Source organism: Apiospora aurea, assembly GCF_038362705.1.
Source record: "Apiospora aurea strain CBS 24483 chromosome Unknown utg000007l_segment0_segment0, whole genome shotgun sequence".
NCBI classification, from domain to species: domain Eukaryota; kingdom Fungi; phylum Ascomycota; class Sordariomycetes; order Amphisphaeriales; family Apiosporaceae; genus Apiospora; species Apiospora aurea.
The window spans coordinates 3282800-3301161 of NW_027117394.1; the positions used below are offsets into that span (position 1 = coordinate 3282800).

The following is an 18362-nucleotide window of genomic DNA, read 5'->3' on the forward strand; positions in this document are numbered from 1 at the left end:
AGGGGTATCTACGACGTATTACTGGAACTCGTTATTAGGTGGTGGGCTAATGTTGTTTCTTTCTCATGGTCAAGGACGAGGGACATATGCACTTATTTCATTTCTTCAAAGTCTCAATGTGTCGCAAAAAGTTGCAAACCAGCTCAAAATGCACCAACCCAACGACATATGTGGCAAGTGGTGGCACTTTTGGGGTAGTGTTGCCGATAAGGCCCTCCGCGGAACACCAGCCGGGCCCGGGCCAAGCCTTGTGTGCCGTGTTATCCATTGCATGCATTGGGTTGCAAACGTACCTGTCTCTAAAAATATTCGTTTTCTGTTGTTTCAAACCCATTGCAGTGTGCAACTGCGTGCCGATCCGTCGGGCAAATATGTTGCGGAGCATTGTCATTGCCGATCTGATTGGGTGGTGCGTGGCTGCGATTCACGACGAGTTTGATTTCGCGACTGGGGGCGATAGCATCGTACCAAACTGTTTTCATGACAGGATCTGACGCGAACTCCTTTTCCCGCCACTTGCAAGGCTTGGCTTGAGGCTGACCCACTCGGCAAGGTTAACGCATGAAGCGGGAGAGCCATGTGCGCATCTGCACTGCACGCAGCGGCAAGCCCGACGACGTTTTTCCTGACCGGTAGAAGATAGCGTCAATCGCGTCAATGGCATTTTCGCAATGTGATCCAGGTTAGCTGGCATGCAAGTGCAAAGAGATAGGCGCAAGAGAAGGTAGCAGAGCGACGAACGGCTGGCATCCCTACCCCCGCTTGAGGGGAAGAGAACAGGTTCGTGAATGGGTTGCCTATGATAGATTGCCATTCAACTCTGGAGTAGGTACGCCGACCAGGGACGTCCGACATGCATGTTACGATGGGCCCATCTCGACATGGCGCTGGCTGTTGCAACATCTGCGGGACTGACTGTCAGCACTCATAACCACGATAGCGTCGTTGCCTGCCTGGCACGAGCAGCAAAATGAACATGGCGGCTGTCTGGTAGCATTTGCCATTGTCGCTGGCTGACTCATTGCGTGCTGGGCTGTACTGGGCTGCCGGGGTGGGCGGGTGGCGGCGGGTTTTTGCCGCTCGTAACCGCCCGTGCTGAATGCAGAAACCGTTTCGAGGGCAAAAGATGGAACCTCGCACTCCAAAAGTCAAACTCCACCAGTCCACCACGGCCACTGCTGCAACCGTTCTTCTAGAAAGTCCCAGCTCTGGCCCTAGCGTCCCTCATTTTACTCTCCGACCCCCTGAGAGATCTATGACCGGGGATGGGGATAGCAAAATGGAGTCGCCGTGCCCAAATGCCAATCAAGCGGGCGAGATGCCGCCAGGATGCCACTCCACAAGCGGTCCTCAATTAGCAGCCAACAATGCACTCTGCACGCAACGCAGCGAGCCATTAACCACCAAAAGCCCATCGGCACCTCCCAAGCCAACATGAGCTTCCTACAGCATTCCAGTTACACGACGGAGCAGCGCCATGGCTCGAAAACATGCGCGACTCGGGAGCAAGGCCAGCAAGGCCGCCAGCGAGTCTAGCCACACCACCACCACCACCCAGGACTCGAGCGCCACCGTCACCCAGCGCGACCAGGGCGACCAGTACCAGCGCAAGTTGGTCGCCGCCTGTGCGCGCGGCAACGAGGAGCGCGTGCGCCGGGTCCTGACCGACAACCCGCCATGGACCAGTCCCCAAGACAAGGCCGCCTTGCGCAAAGCCCTGCAAAAGGCGTCGGCGCGACACCACATCAACATCATCCGCCTGCTGCTCCATTACGGCGCCGAGGTCGATGCCGGTGCCGAGGATGAGTTCCCACCCCTCTACCGGGCCGCCCAGGCCGGCCAGCGCGCCGTCGTGGAAGAACTGCTCAAGCATCGCCCGAAACTTGAGGCCCGCGAGACGCGCACGTCGCAGACGCCTCTGTTCGCCGCCAGCGTGAGAGGCTTCCATGACATCGTCTCGCTGCTCCTGGCCAAGGGCGCGCGCGTCGATGCCAAGGATCGAGACGGCCGCACCCCATTGTTGGCCATGGCCACCAACTCCAACTTCACCTCGATGGAGACAGCCGCGCTTCTTGCAGACCACGGCGCCAACCTCGAGGCCAAGGACCAAATCGGCCGAACCCCACTTCTTTGGGCTGCCACCAACTGGAACCTCGACTTCGCCCGAACACTCCTGCAGAAGGGCGCCAGCGTATCGGCCGTCAACAACCGTGGTCGTACAGTTTTGCATCTGACTGTCGACAGCAGCAACGGTGGCAAAGGCGCCGACCAGACATCGGTGCCCCAGACACCGCGGGAGGAGATGCTTCAGCTTCTGCTGCAGCACGGCGCCAACCCCAACGCAGCCAGTGATGGAGGCTGGAAACCCCTGCACAATGCGGCCCAGAAGGGTCTGACATCCAGCTTGGAGATTCTGCTCAAGGCCGGTGCCGATGTGAACGCCGCCCTGTCCAACGGCATGACGGCCCTGCACTGGACTGCCTTCAACGGCCACGAGCAGGCGGCACAGCTCATATGGTCCCACCCCCGACGCCGACCTGGGCATCAAGGACACATTCGGCCGCGCCGCCTGGCTTTATGCTGCAGAGCGTGGCCACGACGACATTGTCGAGCTCTTGTCGCCCGGCCACAACAGCCACCGCCTGCCAAAGACGATGCTCGATGCCACTCAGGCCTTCAATGCCACTGTCGTCGAGTTCAAGGACTACGGCGAGAAGCAGCGCATCTCGAAACCCACAGTGTTCGACCTGCTGTACAAGTGGGACGAGAAGAACGGTCGGCCCGCGATTCCCCTATGGACTGATGGACCCCCGGGACACGCCAAGAGCGAGTTCAAATGGATCCATCTTCCTGCCAACAACGTAAGTCCAACCCCACATCTACTCGATCCTGGTAGACCCCCTCTAACTTCTTGTTTAGCTTGCTTGGGTGGAAACGCTCATGATCAACTGGTTCATCGAATCAGGATGTCGCGACCTCGAGGGTTTCAAGGCCCTCATGAAATGCCTGGAGCAGGAGCACTGTGGTCCGTTGCCGCACGCCAACTACATGAGACCCTTTTGTCAGCGCATCTCGTCTCAGCACCCCGGCGATGACGACGGGGGAGGCCCCCAGCGGATGGCGACACGCTCAGCCCTTGGAAGGGCATCCGTCGCAGCACCAGCAACCTGTCGCAGATGACCCTCAGCCAGGGCATACCGGGCGGCGACGGCAAGATCGCCATGTTCATGCCATACCTCCATTACGAAACGGACGAGAGCCGACAGAAGATGATGGACGCCATCAAAATCGTATCATCGGCCAAGAATGCGAGCTCCCAGGACAAGACGCCCGATACGATGCTTTTGGAGGCCTACCTCAACCACAAGCCCTCGCTGCACCCGAGGAGGACGCTCGACCAGTTTTTCTACCGCGGTATCGACACTTCGGCCCGCGATCGCGATCAGGTCGTGTACCGCTACTGCGAGGACCATGGCCATGAGCGCAAAGTGTTCATGGTGGACCAGCTCTGGGTTCTGGTGCTGAACAAGGACCTCATCATCACCTGTTTCCCCGAGCGCTGGGACATTGGAAAACAGAAGGATCCGTTAGGCGTACTGGACGGTATCGTGGCTGAAATGAACGCTAAGACGCGACCGCCTGTGCGAAGTGTCTACCACATGGCCATTCTGGTTTCTGGTCGCTGCTCCGGCATGTTCTCGCGGCACCGCGCCGATGACCAAGACTACCAGTTCCTCGACATGTTCGAAAGCTCCGTCGGCCGAGTCACCGAAGATCTGACGCATTTGTTCCACCGATTCGAGCAAGCGTCGTCGCACAGCCGACAATGGGCCCGCCCGTCGCGGCGGTCGAAGCTGCGCAGCAGCAAGAACAAGAAGAAGGCGCCGACGGAGGAGTCGAGCTCATTCGACCGCCTACTCGACATCGGGTCCGAGACGTCGCTGTTGACCGAGGTGCGCGACATCCGCGACGAGCTCAACATCTTGACCATGATCCTCAACTCGCAGCTGTGGACACTGGGCGACCTCAAGAACTGCCTGCTCGAGGAGCTCCAGCTCAGCGCCAGCTCGAGCCGGCTGATGCGCAACAACGTCAACAACTGGCACGCCGCCGACATCCGCAAACGCACGCTCGAGCAGGAGCGCCACCTCAAGGTCCACAAGCGCGATATCCAGTCCATGGACGAGCAGGCCGAGCGCCTCTACCAGTCGTTGACGGATCTGCTGGACCTTAAGCAGAAGCACAGCAATGCGCTCGAGGCCCGCTTCGCCAGTGAGCAGGCCCTGGCCGCCGCGCGCTCGGGTCAGACGGTGATGGTCTTCACCATCGTCACCATTATCTTCTTGCCCATGTCCTTCATTGCCGCCTACTTCGGCATCAACATCGACGCCTTCGACAGTCTCGAGGGTGACTACGTGGCGTCGTGGACCTTTGGCGTCGGCCTGGGCATCTCGCTCATCTTCATCTTCATGGCTTTCACCGTGGTCGACATCACCAAGGCCCTGCACCGGTTCGGCGCCTTCATGAAGCGCGTGTTCGCCCGGCATGAGGATGCCGGCGGCCAGGACAAGGACGGTGACCAACACGACTCGGACTACGAAGCCGTGGCGATGCAGTCAGAGCCGCCCACGCCGCTGCCGCTCCAGGACCGGTCAGCGTTCCGGCAGAACCTGAACCACCAGTCCGGTCCGCTGTCCAAGATCGGGACCAACAACACGAACCGGTCGGACGCGATGGAGATGGGCCTGCTCAAGTCGACGCAGCTCGATTTGGTGAAGACCAAGACGGCCATCAGTATTCTGTCCAAGACGCGGTCCGCTAGTATACGGAGCCGCCGCGGCTTTGGGGGTGAGGATCTCGAGTGGGGGAGGCGGGATCGGGAGATGAGTGCTGGCACTTGCTAATCAACGAGAAGTAAGAAAAACCAAACTAAAACTTAATGTTTTCAATTATTATTTACGGCCACGATATGACATAGAGATTCCCAATTCGATACTTTGGTTCAGTTAGTTATATACCACCAATCTTTACTCTTTACGAACACGAGTTGATTTGCGAGACTGTTTTTGGGATGTTGGTGATAAGTCAAGGATCATTTACGGAGGCAGAACGGTGTCGGCAAAGGTGATGGGGTCCTTGGCGCCTATCCGCATGTTGATTTCCCAATCGAAGCATCTGAGTGGTTGGATGGAAGACGCTGGTTGGCGTATCAGCGGCAAGCGGAGGCTTGGGTAGCAGTGGCTGTCCGAAGGACACACCAGCGGCCGAGACTACTGCATAACGACGTTTACCGTCCATACCGGTGCTTGGCTGCACTGCAACGTCGCGAAGCAGTCTCGCAAAGGCCTGAAAGGAGTGGACAAATACATCATGACATTTGATGTTGGTGTTGGTACTAGAACTACGCGGATCCATGGCGTCTAGTTGGTCGCCGTGCCTTAACACCCTATGCAATTGATATATCATATTCTGGATTTCATGTGAGCCCCGGAAGAAGAGGCTAGAATCCCCTTTTCAGCTCTTCTTTCCACATGCCCTTGAAGCTACCAATGCGAAATAAACATCACTGACAAAAGTGCGGATAATATTGACCGTTTCATCGTCACCTCATCACGCTTATGCTCGAACTGTCGTGCAAGGCCAAAGGTCGCTAGAATGATATTAGCCCCACGCCAAAGCGCTGAGGGCGTCATGCCTCTAGGAATCTCTTATACTGGCTTCGTTGTAAGTGGAATACAAAGTGGCGCATACACCTGTGTCCCTACCTTGGGTATTGACAGTCAGAGAAGGCTTGTGCCTGGACCGGGACCGCTGCCTCGGGCCTTGTACTCGCATGCCGCCTCTACGCCCGTTTCCGCGGCCCTCGCCGACTGTACTGTGACGACGCCTTCGCCACGTTTGCCTTCGTCCTCGTCTCGATCACCGCGGCGGTGTGGCAGTGGGGGCCAGGGAGACATGTGCCACGTCCTCAACGTGCAAGCCGGCGTCGAGCCGTACGACGAAGCGCAGTTCCTCCACCGGATGCGGCGGTGGCTCGTCGCGTCGTTGGTGGCCATGCTATGCTTCTATACGTCGCTGGCCAGCGTCAAGCTGGCGTTCCTGTTCTTTTTCAGGCGGCTCGGCGCCGGCGTACAGTACTTCGATCGGATCTGGTGGGCGGTCCTGGTCGTCTCCGTGGGCAGCTATCTCGTGGCTGTCGGGAACCTTCGATACAGATGCCTGGTCGGATCTGATGTGGAAAGCGTGCTGCGAGAGTGCAATGAGGCGCCGTCGGTGGGCTTCGAGACTGCCACTCTTAAGGCAAATTGCGCACTGGATGTCTTGACAGACTTCATGGGTAAGTACTTACGCATCCCAGCTCACTTCCATGCCGGGCTCGAAGCTTCACAGTATCTGACTTCTGTGTTCGTCAGTCATGTCACTCCCCGCGATCCTGCTTTGGAAGGCCCAGATCCGGTGGGCCAAGAAACTGGCGATCCTGGGCCTCTTTTCCCTCTCGATTGTCACCACGGCCATTGCCATTGTGCGAGTTGCCAATATCGACTCGACCAGGAGGCCGGACGGAAACCTCGACAGCTCCTACCTTTTCCTTTGGACTTTTATTGAACCTTGTGTCGGTATGTCCCAAAGCCTCGACCCGTACTATATATACGACTTGGTATGCGCTAACACAATGGCAGCTATCGCGGTGTCCTGTTTATCTGCGTTCCCGCAGATTTTCAGGTCATCGAAAAGTAAGAAGAAGCCGGTTTTTACCCCCTCTGAATCGTTTCTGAGGCGGATGTCGGGGATCCGCTCTAAGAGGAGACGGAAACAGGGAAGAAGAGGTACCCTGGAAGACATGAGTTCCATGTCGCAGCCTACTGCCTTTTTCAGCCCTCACACTGACCATGAGCATTAGCATTGCTCTCGGAGGGATCAAGATCCTAGACAGGCCGATCAAGTACTGAAAACACACAACCCGTATGTGGGGATCGTGGTCGGCACTCGCTGACTTTGCTTTGCAACAGAGCAGCACGCGGCCTACTATATCATTTCAGCTTAGTGTGGAGGTATTGAATGAGCGTAAGTGTGTGAAAAAGGGTGCATATTTCTGATCTGTCTAGCCTATAGTACACGGCGTCAGGATTTTGATGATATACCCCTCGGGGTCACATGCAGCTCAGCCACTTTGAGCCCCTTGTTCCCTAGCCCTGCTACAGTACCAAAGGGTCATGGCCTCGTCGTCTACGCTTGCAAAGGGACTCGACGTGGTCGATCACTCGATGGTGAAGATTAGATCACGCCTCAGATTGGGTTCACTGTTACTACCCAGCCATGGCAGTAACATGGCGCCCGGCGAACATCTATCGTCGGGCTTACATTGATAAGGGAAACAAAGTATGGAAATTATCCACCTGAGATGCCTTGATGTAAGTGTCGCGGAGCCGCACACCACAGCCACGCTGGTTTGCCAGTGAGAGTATATACTCAAACACGAGACCTGATCCGCAGTGCCTTCTCCGCGCCATACTCGCCGTGAAGAGCGAGCCGCAGTCTCTGTTCCTCGCTAACCTGACGACGATGCAAGGAAGTGCGATCTGTGTCCTCCGCTCACGCAGTCGTGGCGACAACCAGATTGCGGGCTCCGTAATTCAAGACGGTATGATTTCTGTTGGTTGTTGGTTCATGGAGTTGTTGTCCAATGTAACTTAAACTGGTGGATATGCAGGGGTTGCCCCCTACTGTAACTGGCGAATCCGGTTGATTCCTGGGCCCCTGTCATTGTTCTTGCGCCCAAGTCCGAAAAGACACGGAGAACCATTTAGCTGGTACTACTGCCGTGCCTCTCATTTTTCAGTCTTCCTCTGATCATCTCAACTGCCAAGATAGCGAGTGCATTCATTGTCAGACTGCATGAACCAGTTGGCCAACTACGCTATCGTATTGTCCCTCGTTACCTGCGTTTGCCGTGTACTTTCGGAACACGTTCGTCATCAACCGAACCAAAGCGATGGCCGGGCTGATTGTGCTGCTAGCCGTCGGAGCTCTGCTGGCACTGGCCGCAGCGGCCGACACCGGCGTTCGGCTGCTGCGGAACTACCGTCTGGCGAAGACCATCGGCGCGCCCATTCGCATCGTCCCCATCAGCCCTCTCAACCCGTTCTGGGTCCTCCTCGACAGGAAGGTCCTGCCGCTCCTCCGCCGTTTGCCGTTTGGTGACAACAGCTTCACCAGATACAACTGGCGAGGATGGGAGGTCGAAGACAGATGGCGCTCCCATTATGAGATGGGCGACATCTGGGTCTTAGTAACGCCTTTCAAAAATTGGGTGTACGTCAATGACCCCGATGCTTTGATGTCTGTCTTTCGCAGGGGCAATGAGATTACCCGGCCGGTTGTTGTTACAGGTTCGTCTCCTAGGAAACCCCGTTCTGGCTAATGGATCTAGTGACTGACAATTGTGAAAACCAAACAGAGATACTGAATGTATTCGGGCCTAACATATCTACCGTGAGTCAAGAGGCCATTGCATTTTTGTTCCATTCAGACACAGCTAATCAATGATCGGTCAAGCCGAAGGAGAACGCTGGAAAACGCAAAGACGCATATTGACACACTGTTTCAACGAGGCCAACAACAAGATCGTGTGGTCCGAGGTCATCACGCTAGCAGGCGACATGCTTCAGTACTGGTCCACCAAGGCGTCGATCAGGTCCTCTGCCGATGACTTGCGGACCCTGTCGCTGCACGTGCTATCACGAGCCGCTTTCGGGAAGTCCTTCCCGTTCGAAGGCGCCGACAACAGAGACCACTCTGCCAGTTCCACCGGCAACTACAAACAGTCTCTCTAAACAATCCTGGAGAACTGCGTCCTTATTCTAGCCCTCGGCACCAAGGCTCTGGCATGGCCCTGGCCCTTCCGCAAGCTCCGCAGTGTCTACGCCGCCTGGGTCAACTTCCACGACTACATGACCGGCATGTACGAAGAAGGCAAGCGCGCAGCGGCCGCGGGCAAGGCCGCCGACGACCACAACCTCCTCTCACTCATGGTGCGCGCCTCGCAGGCGGACCCGCAGTCCCTGACCGAGAGCGAGATCTACGGCAACATGTTCGCCGTCAGCTTCGCGGGCCACGACACCACGTCCAACACCCTCACCTTCGCCCTGCACTTCCTCGCCGCGCACCCGGGCGTGCAGGACTGGCTCACCGAGGAGGCCGCGGACGTGTTCGGGGAGCGCGGGCCCGAAGAATGGGATTACCGTGCCGACTTCCCGCGGCTGAAGAGGTGTTTGGCCGTCATGTACGAGACGATGCGCCTGTACACGCCGGTGCCGGTGCTCAAGTGGACGGCGGACAGGTCGCAGCCCGTGACTGTCCATGATAGGACGTACCTGCTCCCGCCGCACAGCATGATCGCGCCGAGCTACGGCGCCATCCAGACGGACCCGCGGTTCTGGGGCTCAGACTCGCTGGCGTGGTGGCCGTCGCGCTGGATCAAGAAGACTTCCTCTTCCTCCAACGAGGAAGAGTTCCACATGCCCCCGCGCGGCGCCTTCCTCGCCTGGTCCGAGGGCACGCGCGACTGCGTCGGGCGCAAGTTCTCGCAGGTCGAGTTCGTGGCGACGATGGCGGCGCTGTTCCGGCGCTGGCGCGTCGACCTGGTCGTGTCCCCAAAAGAGACGCTGGACGCGGCGCGGAGGCGGGTGGGGCGGCTGACCAAGACGGATTCGTATGCGGTGCTGCTTTTGCAGATGCTGCATCCGGAGAGGGCGCCGTTGGTTTGGAGGAGAGCGTGAAAGGGGGTATACTGCCAAGTGGCATATTGGATGGATACTTGTTATCGGAACTATTGGAGTATGGAAGCAACGATCAGCATACTCCACGACGGACGCATATATAAGGCTGGACTCATTCCAGGACCATAGAGCAATAGCCGGGCCATCAATTTATCTAAACCCTCTACTACCGTTTCACAGGAACACTACTTGGATGTGGAATGCAGAGGGCTGGGGCTGGGTACTTTTTGAAGCATATAGGCACGTCTTCAAGAATCAAAATGTTAATAATTCTATAAAGCGTATCTTCTTTTTGGATAATGCAAAGGTGCCACCAGCCAGGTCCGAAATGTTTAAGAAATTCAGACGGATTAAGAGCTAATACAGAAGAAGAAACAGAACTTTACTTTCCACCATTGCAGGTGTTGACATCCTCATAATTGTCTCCAAACCCGCCCTTCTCGGGAATGATGCGGAACTGCACCACCGTGCCCGAGTCTCCCATGGTGATGGCCGCAATATAATCGCCCATTTGAGTCTCGTCGGCCCGCTTGGCCCAGTCGGCGGCCAGCGTATCGGCGGCCCACTCGACGCCCTGCTCGTCGGGCTCTAAGCCGAGGTCGCCGTCCTCGATGACCTTGTAGCTGATCTTGAAGCCGGCGTGGTCGGCGCGCCGCTCGAGCCCCTCGCCGGCGGAGACGCTCGGGCGAATCTGCACGTCGCCCGTGCCGTCGCCGCGGTCGGTGAAGCGGTGGTCCATCGCGGGACCGTCTTGGCCCAGGGAGAGGCCGCGGATGTCGACGGCGTACCCGCCGTGGTCGGCCAGGCGCCGGGCCGCGAGGTGCGAGAAGGAGGCATCGCCGTGGGTCGCCGACGGCTGCACCTCGGCGATGGACTCGTACCGGGCGCTACCGCGGGTGCTGCTGCTGCCGGAACTCTGCAGGGCGTCCCCGATCATGCGCACGGCGTGGGCGCGGCGACGGCTTGCCAGCTTGGCGTCCGGGGCGTGTCGTTTCCGTCCCGTCTTGGTGGGGGTGTCGACGGCCTGGGCCCCCTGGTGCTTGGACCCGCCCTGCATGTTCTGGCCGATGCTCTTCATGACGAGGATGATGCCGGTGCCGATGCCTACGTTGGTCGGGCCCTGGCACTCGCGGTAGCCGAGCGTCTGGCAGGTGCCGCGTGCGATGATGGCGCCGCCGAGGCCGTACCCGAGTGGCTCCATGATCCAATCCGGCATCATCGACAGCCGCTGCGCGACGTCGTCCAGGATGACGGGGCACCTGTCGATAAGATGGTTCCAGTCGATGTCGGCGCGGCGCTCGAGGGGCTGCACCGAGGTCTCCTCCCCGGCGGCCCAGAGTGAGAGACCGGTGGTTGTGCTGCCTTCGTCGTCTCGGCCGGAGAGCGCCTGGGCCGCCTGGGCGCTGGCCAGGAGCGCGACGAGACAGAGGCGCGAGTGTTCTCTCATGATGAAGGCAATAGCTATTATGTCTCGAAGAATGTGATGAGAAGGGCGGTCCCCAGGATGGTACCGGTGGAAAGAATGAAGGGGACTCCACAGCAGCTCGGGCGTAAGCTAGTCTGGGATATGTGAATACCGTTGAGTCTGGCGGCTTTGATGGGATCTCTGCTGTGGTGGTCTTTTGGTCACGGCAAGGTGGCCGTAAAGATGTGTATAAATACCGTCCCATCTCCGTGCCTGATCGCGAGCGGAGCCAGGATGGAACTGAAAATAGTCAGTGCCGGGGTGGATATCAATTATTTTATGAGCGATCGCCGGCCGGACGCGGCGCAGAACGAGCTATCATTGCGGCAAAGCGCCCTTGTGGATCCTCCGCGGCATCCTTCGCGCCTTGGGAGCTGAAAGCCAAGAATTGGAACTGAATTGAGACAGCCAAGATCGGCGGCACTGGTTGCTGCCACTTCCCCGTTACCATGGTCGGCTGCGGCGCCAAGAGAGGCACAGTTGGGGAAACGCCACGGCCACTGACCACCATGGTGGATCCTCCGAACTGGCACAGGGCGGGTCTTCCGACCAGCGCAGATCGTCCGAGCCTGCCCAGACGGGGCCCCCGGAGGAGCTAGACGCGCCGAAATTGGCCGTAGGGGGCGCTAGCTGAGTGGTTAGCGCTCCGGTGTTTGCCAAAGTCTGGCGATCGGCGACTCATTCGCTCCGCCGGAGGCACAGCCGACGCTCTGAATATTTACAGCTTCATCGCCCACCGCAGTACACACTGTGCAGACAGCCCTATGGCGGCTGGCTGGTCTAGAGCGCAAATCAAGTGCCTACGCAGAGCCCGACGTGATACTGTTTTGTGAGGAAGGGATATGCAGCAGATCAAACTCGTGAACTGCGATGTTAATCCCTTCATCAAGCGATGTTAGGCAAGATGGGAGATTGCCAGGCACATCAAGGCTCGTCAGCAATACACAGGAGGAAATGAGCAAATGGTCACTGAATAAAAGCGAGCAATCAAACTTGACGGTAGACAAAATGATGATACAAATCTACACGAATATAAGCATTTTTATGTTGCTATCTATGATCCCATCAACGAATGCGCGTCTTTATATACCTGACAAAGCTATCAAGTGCTCACCGGAGGGCGATGACGGAATCATCACCGATGGTCGGTTTTCTCTGCAGTGAAGTCATCGCGACAACGACAACCAGATATCTCTGAAGCTGAGACGGCCCATCATCCGAGCTGAAAGATCTGGAAGCTCAATGCGGCACTGGACCTGAAATGGAGACTATAAAGCACTGTACCCCATAAACTGGCGGGGCAAAGGTGGACTATGCTGAATCCTTCCGCGGGGGATCCTATATCGAGAATCTTAATAGTGATGTACCTGCCAACCAACAGCGTCATCGCCCCCAATGGCGGTACCAACTGGTAAAAGTTGTCTTGTTCCTAGGTGTCTAGCCAGCAGTAGCCAGGTGCTCATGGCACAGAACCTGTCCATGAGGATCGACACCTGGCTGTGTGCGGCGCAAAACAAGCAGTCGGTCAAATACACGTCCGTCTCCACCCTTAAGACTAACTCCCAGTTGTCAACGTACCATGCATGGTATGTCGAGCTGACCTTTTGCACTCTTCACCGTCTCGCTGCTCGACGGCTCGGAGGTTAGAGCGAAAAGTGAGATGACCGGAGCAATCCCGTCCAGCCGGATCAGGTAATGGCACATCCTCTTTTCCTCAAAGGATTCGAAGGATTCTATTTGGCCCATACATTTCGCCGGATGACCCATACTTCTTCCAAAATAGACCCAGGCTCTGTGGGCAATGCAAGATCGTTCAGTTCATGGCGTAGGCTTGTATTATGCTTTAGTCCCACAAGGGGCTTTAAGATGCCACGACGTATATAAGTACGGGTTCACCTCGCCATCGGGGTATATACAGAGAATACTCATCAATTCGCAACCGCCACCAAATCCAAGACACATCAGACAACTCTGATCCTTTTTATAAGCTCAGCTACTTTTGACCACCTCTTCCTTTCTCTTGCAAACACACACGCACACAAATACACGATGCAGCTTCTCCAATTCGGCCTCCTTCTCACCACCGCCGCCCTGGTCCCTTTCGGACAGGCTGCGGTCCTGCACCAGCGCGGTGACCAGGTCATGGTTCCGGAGGCACCAGCATCCGGGAATGCGACAGCCCCTGCTGCTCACAAGAAGCGGATCGACCTCTTGGCTGGAGTATGTGACCCCTGCATTTCCTTCTGGCTTACACATCGATCTGTTTGTACTTTTGCTGACGACAAACAACCCCCTTTACTCAGACATGCCGAAAGCACAAGGGATACCCATCCGGAGAATGCGTTCACTATGAACCAGTCGACGGCAAATTCCGGCCGAAGAAGACCATGCGATGTGGAGAAGGAAAATACATGCAGGTGAGTTAGACCTTTCTCTCTTTCCTACCTCCCTTCTGACCGACTGCGGCTTCGTCTTTTTTTTCTTTTCTTTTCCCTGTATCTGTATCCTGAAGCCCGCGGCAGTGCGCTAACACATGAATACCTGTAAAGTGTAACAACGTCGGAGACACGTGCTGGTGGGACTCGGATGATGATGATACCCCGGCGGTCTGTACGAAACAGTAACTGCAATGCAACTCTTTCGCATAACGGCAGCTCGCCAAAGACAAGGAGGGATTGGCACTGTTCCGGCAGTTTCCTATATTCGATGAGTCCTTGGGTCAAGCGGGCAATGTGTTGTAGCTCCAGAAGGCAGTAGCATTACAACCCACAGACCTCTTTGGGGAGTAGAGGCTCTGTCGCGTTTACGTAAACTTCAACCAGGCTTTTTAATATGATTTGCATGGCCTTTTGATAGACTCAACCACAAATTGATGTGCGTCGTTGCAATTGAGATATCCGACTGCCAAGCTAAGTTGAGGCGTGACACTTTGTAAGGCAATCTCTGATTGGACAATTGAATGCAACCAGATGACTGATTGTCCAACAACCCCGCACTCCGAGGATTTGTTGTCTCGACCACTGTCTTTTCCTCAACCCAACCAATTACCACCAATAGATTTGTGTTCTTGCAAAGTGTCAGACTCTAACGCTATGTGGCTCCTCAACTCTGCCACCAATCAACTAAAGAACTTTATTTCTGATGATGAAATCCCTGATTATGCCATCCTATCGCACACGTGGGGTGAAGAGGAGGTAACGTTCCAACATTGGCAAGCTGCCTACTCCTCCGATGCCCAACTCGGAGGATTTCCAGATGATTGGAGACAGAGGAACCAGGACATTCTCCATCGTATGCGCGGCTACGGGAAAATTGCCATGTGTCAGAAGATGGCACTGAAGGACGGGATAGAGTGGGTGTGGGTAGATGCGTGAGTCAAAGCACTTGTGCTCATCCATTTGTCCGTGACATTGCTAAGATTTCAACGCTCTTTGCGACAGATGCTGTATTGACAAACAGAGTAGCGCCGAGCTCTCCGAGGCCATCAACTCGATGTACCGGTGGTATAAGAAGTCGCGTGTCTGCTATACCTATCTCCGAGACGTCCTGCGCTTGGAGGAAGGCAAGGATTCCAGATGGTTTCAACGTGGCTGGACGCTACAAGAGCTCATAGCGCCTACCGATGTCGTATTCTTCAATAACGATTGGCAACATCTCGGCGATAAACGTGGACTTGACCAACTACTAGAGTCTATCACAGGCATAGATGGCACGTTTCTGGGGGAGCTCCCCTTTCGCAGGCAAGCGTGGCCATGAGAATGTCCTGGGCGGCGCGTAGAAGCACCTCACGAACCGAAGATGCGGCTTACTCACTTCTTGGCATATTCGATATCAACATGCCGCTGATCTATGGCGAGGGCGAGAAGGCTTTCAAACGTCTCCAGGAGGAGATCCTAAGACGCAACCCAGAAGACCATACACTATTCGCCTGGGGTACTCCGGTAAAGGCCAGTCTTTCAGAGCTCGGAGATTCAGTCGAAGATATCGAGGAACTCAATAGGTCAGCAGCAGATTCTGCCACCGCTACACAGCTGTACGGGCTTTTAGCAACCTCGCCCCGTGACTTCCTTCACTCCCGGAACATTGTCAGTTCCCTGGCCCCAGAGATGTTTCGGCAACTCCGAGGCACTGGAAGCGGCAGTGTATCAGCTCCCAGCATAGTCGGTCAAGCTATTCGCATTGGTTTGGTTAATATCAAGACAATGGCGTATCCTTACCGACCGAGCCATCTGCCGATCATACAACAACGAACGACCAGCGAATTTGGTCTGGTTCTTCTGCAATTTTCCCTTGGGTGATCAAGAATGGGAAGTATACTGCCTGCTGATACTCCCTTGGGGCCATCCGCAACGGTATGCTCCCTGTCCAATGACAAGAACGCACCATCTACTGCGGGTAGAAGTACCGATGAGTTCAATCTCAGATCACGGCCCGCTGAGTCAGAGTAACCTTGAGACCTTTGAAATTTCCCCCGCCATGCAGTGGCTGTATCCGAACTCCATCATGGTAACGTCTTATTCGGCTCGTGGCCGAACGGGAAATATAGTAGACCTCAGCATCAGCTCAACGCATGGCCTTGAAGTGGATTATCGCACCTTTACGGCCCAGCCCTTGTTCAATTTTACTATTTGCATCAAAGAGACAGAGATGCAATGGGGCCCAATAATGCTCACCATTAGAGGGGGAACCCTAGCTGTGGCAGGCCTTCGCTGGCAAGGAGAGACAGAGGGGGCAGATAGGGGTGAGCCGATAACCAGGCGGGTCACCACGACGTTTCGGTCCCAATGGGGTGCCGAACACGACGTCATTACCAATATGAAAATTGTGGCAAGAGGATTCAACGTTGGGCCGGGCTACGTATGGGCCGTAGACATCTCTCTATTACACTTATGAGACACCATGATACTGGACGCTATGGCTCTATGGACATATCTATTCCGAGCTAGGTGGCTTATACGACTATTCCGGTATACGATTAGTAGAAGCGGACTGCACTGGGACCTTTGCACAACGCCCCCCTGCGTTTAAGTCATGCGCTTCTGCTGGGGAGGACTTGGCGGGCGCCATCCCAATTTAGCCGGAGCCGGGGCGCATTCATTTAGCCGTGCCCAGGTCATCGGGGCTACAGCCGATTTCCCTAGCTCTGAGCCCCTTGGTATTGGTTCTCATAGAAGACTGGCGGGCCTGGGCAAATCCACGTCAGGTACGGGTTCCGCTATGATTGGCCAATGGCTCTGGTCAACACAACACTCACCGGGAAGCCAAGTCCACACACCCGGGACCACGCCGCTTTGCCTCTTTCCCCCAGAACCAAAACGCGGGGAGGCAGCAACAGAGAAACCAGGGTATAAGTAGGACGGTTCCTGCAGGTTTCTGATTGATTGCTCCCAGACCTGCCCGATTTGCAAGTCTGGTACAGTACCCTGACCCTTTCTGGCAGGTTCCACGCACACTTCTCGAAAATGCATGGACCATTGACTGTACTTGCAGCTCTGCTGCCTTTCACCTCGGCGCAGCTCAACACCTACGCCAAGAAAGCCGGTCTCAAGTACTTCGGTGCGGCAACGGACTCTCCTGGCCAGCGCGAGAGAGCGGGTCTAGAGGCATCGTACAATCAGTACGATGCCATCCTGAGAGACGGCAATGAGTTCGGTTCGACCACCCCTACCAATGGGCAGAAGGTTCGTGTTCCACCCAACCTCTCAAGTTTGAACCCGCCCACCATCATTTCGATACTAACATTCATGAAAGTGGCTGTTCACCGAGCCCGAGCAAGGCGTCTTCAACTTCACCGAAGGCGACATCGTCACCTCCATCGCCCAAGAGCACGGCCTGATCCAGCGATGCCACGCGCTTGTCTGGCACAGCCAGCTCGCCCCCTGGGTGGACAACGCGACGGCCGACTGGACGCCCGAGACCCTGAGCGCCGTCATCGTGGAGCACGTGGCTAACGTCATGGAGCACTACCGCGGCAAGTGCTACGCCTGGGACGTCGTCAACGAGGCGCTCGACGAGGACGGGAGCTACCGCGACTCCGTCTTTTACCGGGTGCTGGGCGAGGACTTCATCAAGCTTGCGTTCCGCACCGCGGCCAAGGTCGAGCCGGGGGTCAAGCTTTACTATAACGATTACAACATTGAGAAGCCGTCGCCCAAGAGCGAGGGGGTCGTGCGTATCGTCCGTATGCTCCAGGAGGACGGCATCAAGATTGACGGCGTTGGGCTTCAGGGCCACTTCGTCGCGTCAAGGCCCCCGACCCTGGACGAGCAGATAGCGACTATCAATGCGTACGGGGCGCTCGGGGTCGAGGTCGCTTATACGGAGCTCGATGTCCGGCAGACTACACCGGTCAACGAGACGAGCTTGGAATGGCAAGCCAATGCATACAGAGATGTAAGTTACTCCCAATTCCTGTTCGTTCATGGGGTGGCCTTTGTGGGAGAGTCATGATAACTAATTAACTTTTGCCCATATCACAGGCCGTCGGTGCTTGTGTTCAGGCGGAAGCCTGCATTGGGGTCACCATCTGGGACTTCTATGACCCCTTCAGTTGGGTGCCGTACACTTTCCCCGGCGAGGGCGCCGCGCTGTTGTGGTTCGAGGACTTCTCAAAGCACCCCGCGTATGACGCCGTCATCGAGGCGATGCGGAACGCCACCGTGTCGCCCTGTAAGCGCAGGCAGCAGCGTCGCCGGGCACAGATGGCCGCGAGGAGTGCCGAGTTGCAGTGAGGTTGCGCGAGGGGTGCGGAAACAACGATTGATTTAGCAGTCAGCCTCTACCAGGCATGATTCGGTGTCTTTCCCGTATCAACCCAGGATCAATGACGGTGTTGCAATGAAACAACGATACAGTTTGCTGGCTCACCATGAACCATTTTCATTATGGGCTTTTTTGAGTCGATGTCTCGGCGACAGGTCGTGAATGTATCTTCAAGGAATAACCACCATGGCATATAGATCATTTATTTCGTGACTTAGGGTTGCACGAGATCACGCGTAGAATAGCCGTCCCCATGTATGTCTGTTTTGTGTTTGCTACCTGTGATCGTTTTCGTACCCCGCACATCGAAGTCATTTCGCAGGAATAAAATTGTCTCCCCATCACCTCCATCTGCT

The 18362-nt window shown here is 56.1% G+C and overlaps 7 protein-coding genes across 7 annotated transcripts; 6 read left to right on the forward strand and 1 right to left on the reverse strand.

Annotated features, from left to right (window-relative positions):
• Positions 1-1477: 1477 nt before the first annotated feature.
• Positions 1478-4904, forward strand: PG986_011287 (uncharacterized protein; the record flags this gene model as incomplete). The annotated part of the gene is made up of 4 exons (XM_066847509.1): positions 1478-2503; positions 2550-2861; positions 2920-3025; positions 3115-4904. 4 exons carry the CDS (start codon positions 1478-1480, stop codon positions 4902-4904), a joined length of 3234 nt encoding a protein of 1077 aa, XP_066697000.1.
• Positions 4905-5955: 1051 nt separating this feature from the next.
• PG986_011288 (uncharacterized protein) lies at positions 5956-6738 on the forward strand (the record flags this gene model as incomplete). Its single annotated transcript, XM_066847510.1, has 3 exons — positions 5956-6337; positions 6414-6617; positions 6716-6738. The coding sequence occupies 3 exons, from the start codon at positions 5956-5958 to the stop codon at positions 6736-6738; spliced, it is 609 nt and encodes a 202-aa protein (XP_066697001.1).
• Positions 6739-7993: 1255 nt separating this feature from the next.
• On the forward strand, positions 7994-9779 carry PG986_011289 (uncharacterized protein; the record flags this gene model as incomplete). The annotated part of the gene is made up of 3 exons (XM_066847511.1): positions 7994-8390; positions 8557-8802; positions 8866-9779. 3 exons carry the CDS (start codon positions 7994-7996, stop codon positions 9777-9779), a joined length of 1557 nt encoding a protein of 518 aa, XP_066697002.1.
• Positions 9780-10161: 382 nt separating this feature from the next.
• On the reverse strand, positions 10162-11226 carry PG986_011290 (uncharacterized protein; the record flags this gene model as incomplete). The annotated part of the gene is made up of 1 exon (XM_066847512.1): positions 10162-11226. The coding sequence occupies one exon, from the start codon at positions 11224-11226 to the stop codon at positions 10162-10164; it is 1065 nt and encodes a 354-aa protein (XP_066697003.1).
• Positions 11227-13293: 2067 nt separating this feature from the next.
• Positions 13294-13985, forward strand: PG986_011291 (uncharacterized protein; the record flags this gene model as incomplete). The annotated part of the gene is made up of 4 exons (XM_066847513.1): positions 13294-13464; positions 13548-13661; positions 13794-13850; positions 13899-13985. The coding sequence occupies 4 exons, from the start codon at positions 13294-13296 to the stop codon at positions 13983-13985; spliced, it is 429 nt and encodes a 142-aa protein (XP_066697004.1).
• A 351-nt stretch (positions 13986-14336) lies between these two features.
• On the forward strand, positions 14337-15542 carry PG986_011292 (heterokaryon incompatibility protein-domain-containing protein; the record flags this gene model as incomplete). Its single annotated transcript, XM_066847514.1, has 3 exons — positions 14337-14614; positions 14685-14871; positions 14985-15542. 3 exons carry the CDS (start codon positions 14337-14339, stop codon positions 15540-15542), a joined length of 1023 nt encoding a protein of 340 aa, XP_066697005.1.
• Positions 15543-16706: 1164 nt separating this feature from the next.
• Positions 16707-17975, forward strand: PG986_011293 (uncharacterized protein; the record flags this gene model as incomplete). The annotated part of the gene is made up of 3 exons (XM_066847515.1): positions 16707-16925; positions 16996-17637; positions 17724-17975. 3 exons carry the CDS (start codon positions 16707-16709, stop codon positions 17973-17975), a joined length of 1113 nt encoding a protein of 370 aa, XP_066697006.1.
• Between the last annotated feature and the right edge of the window lie 387 nt (positions 17976-18362).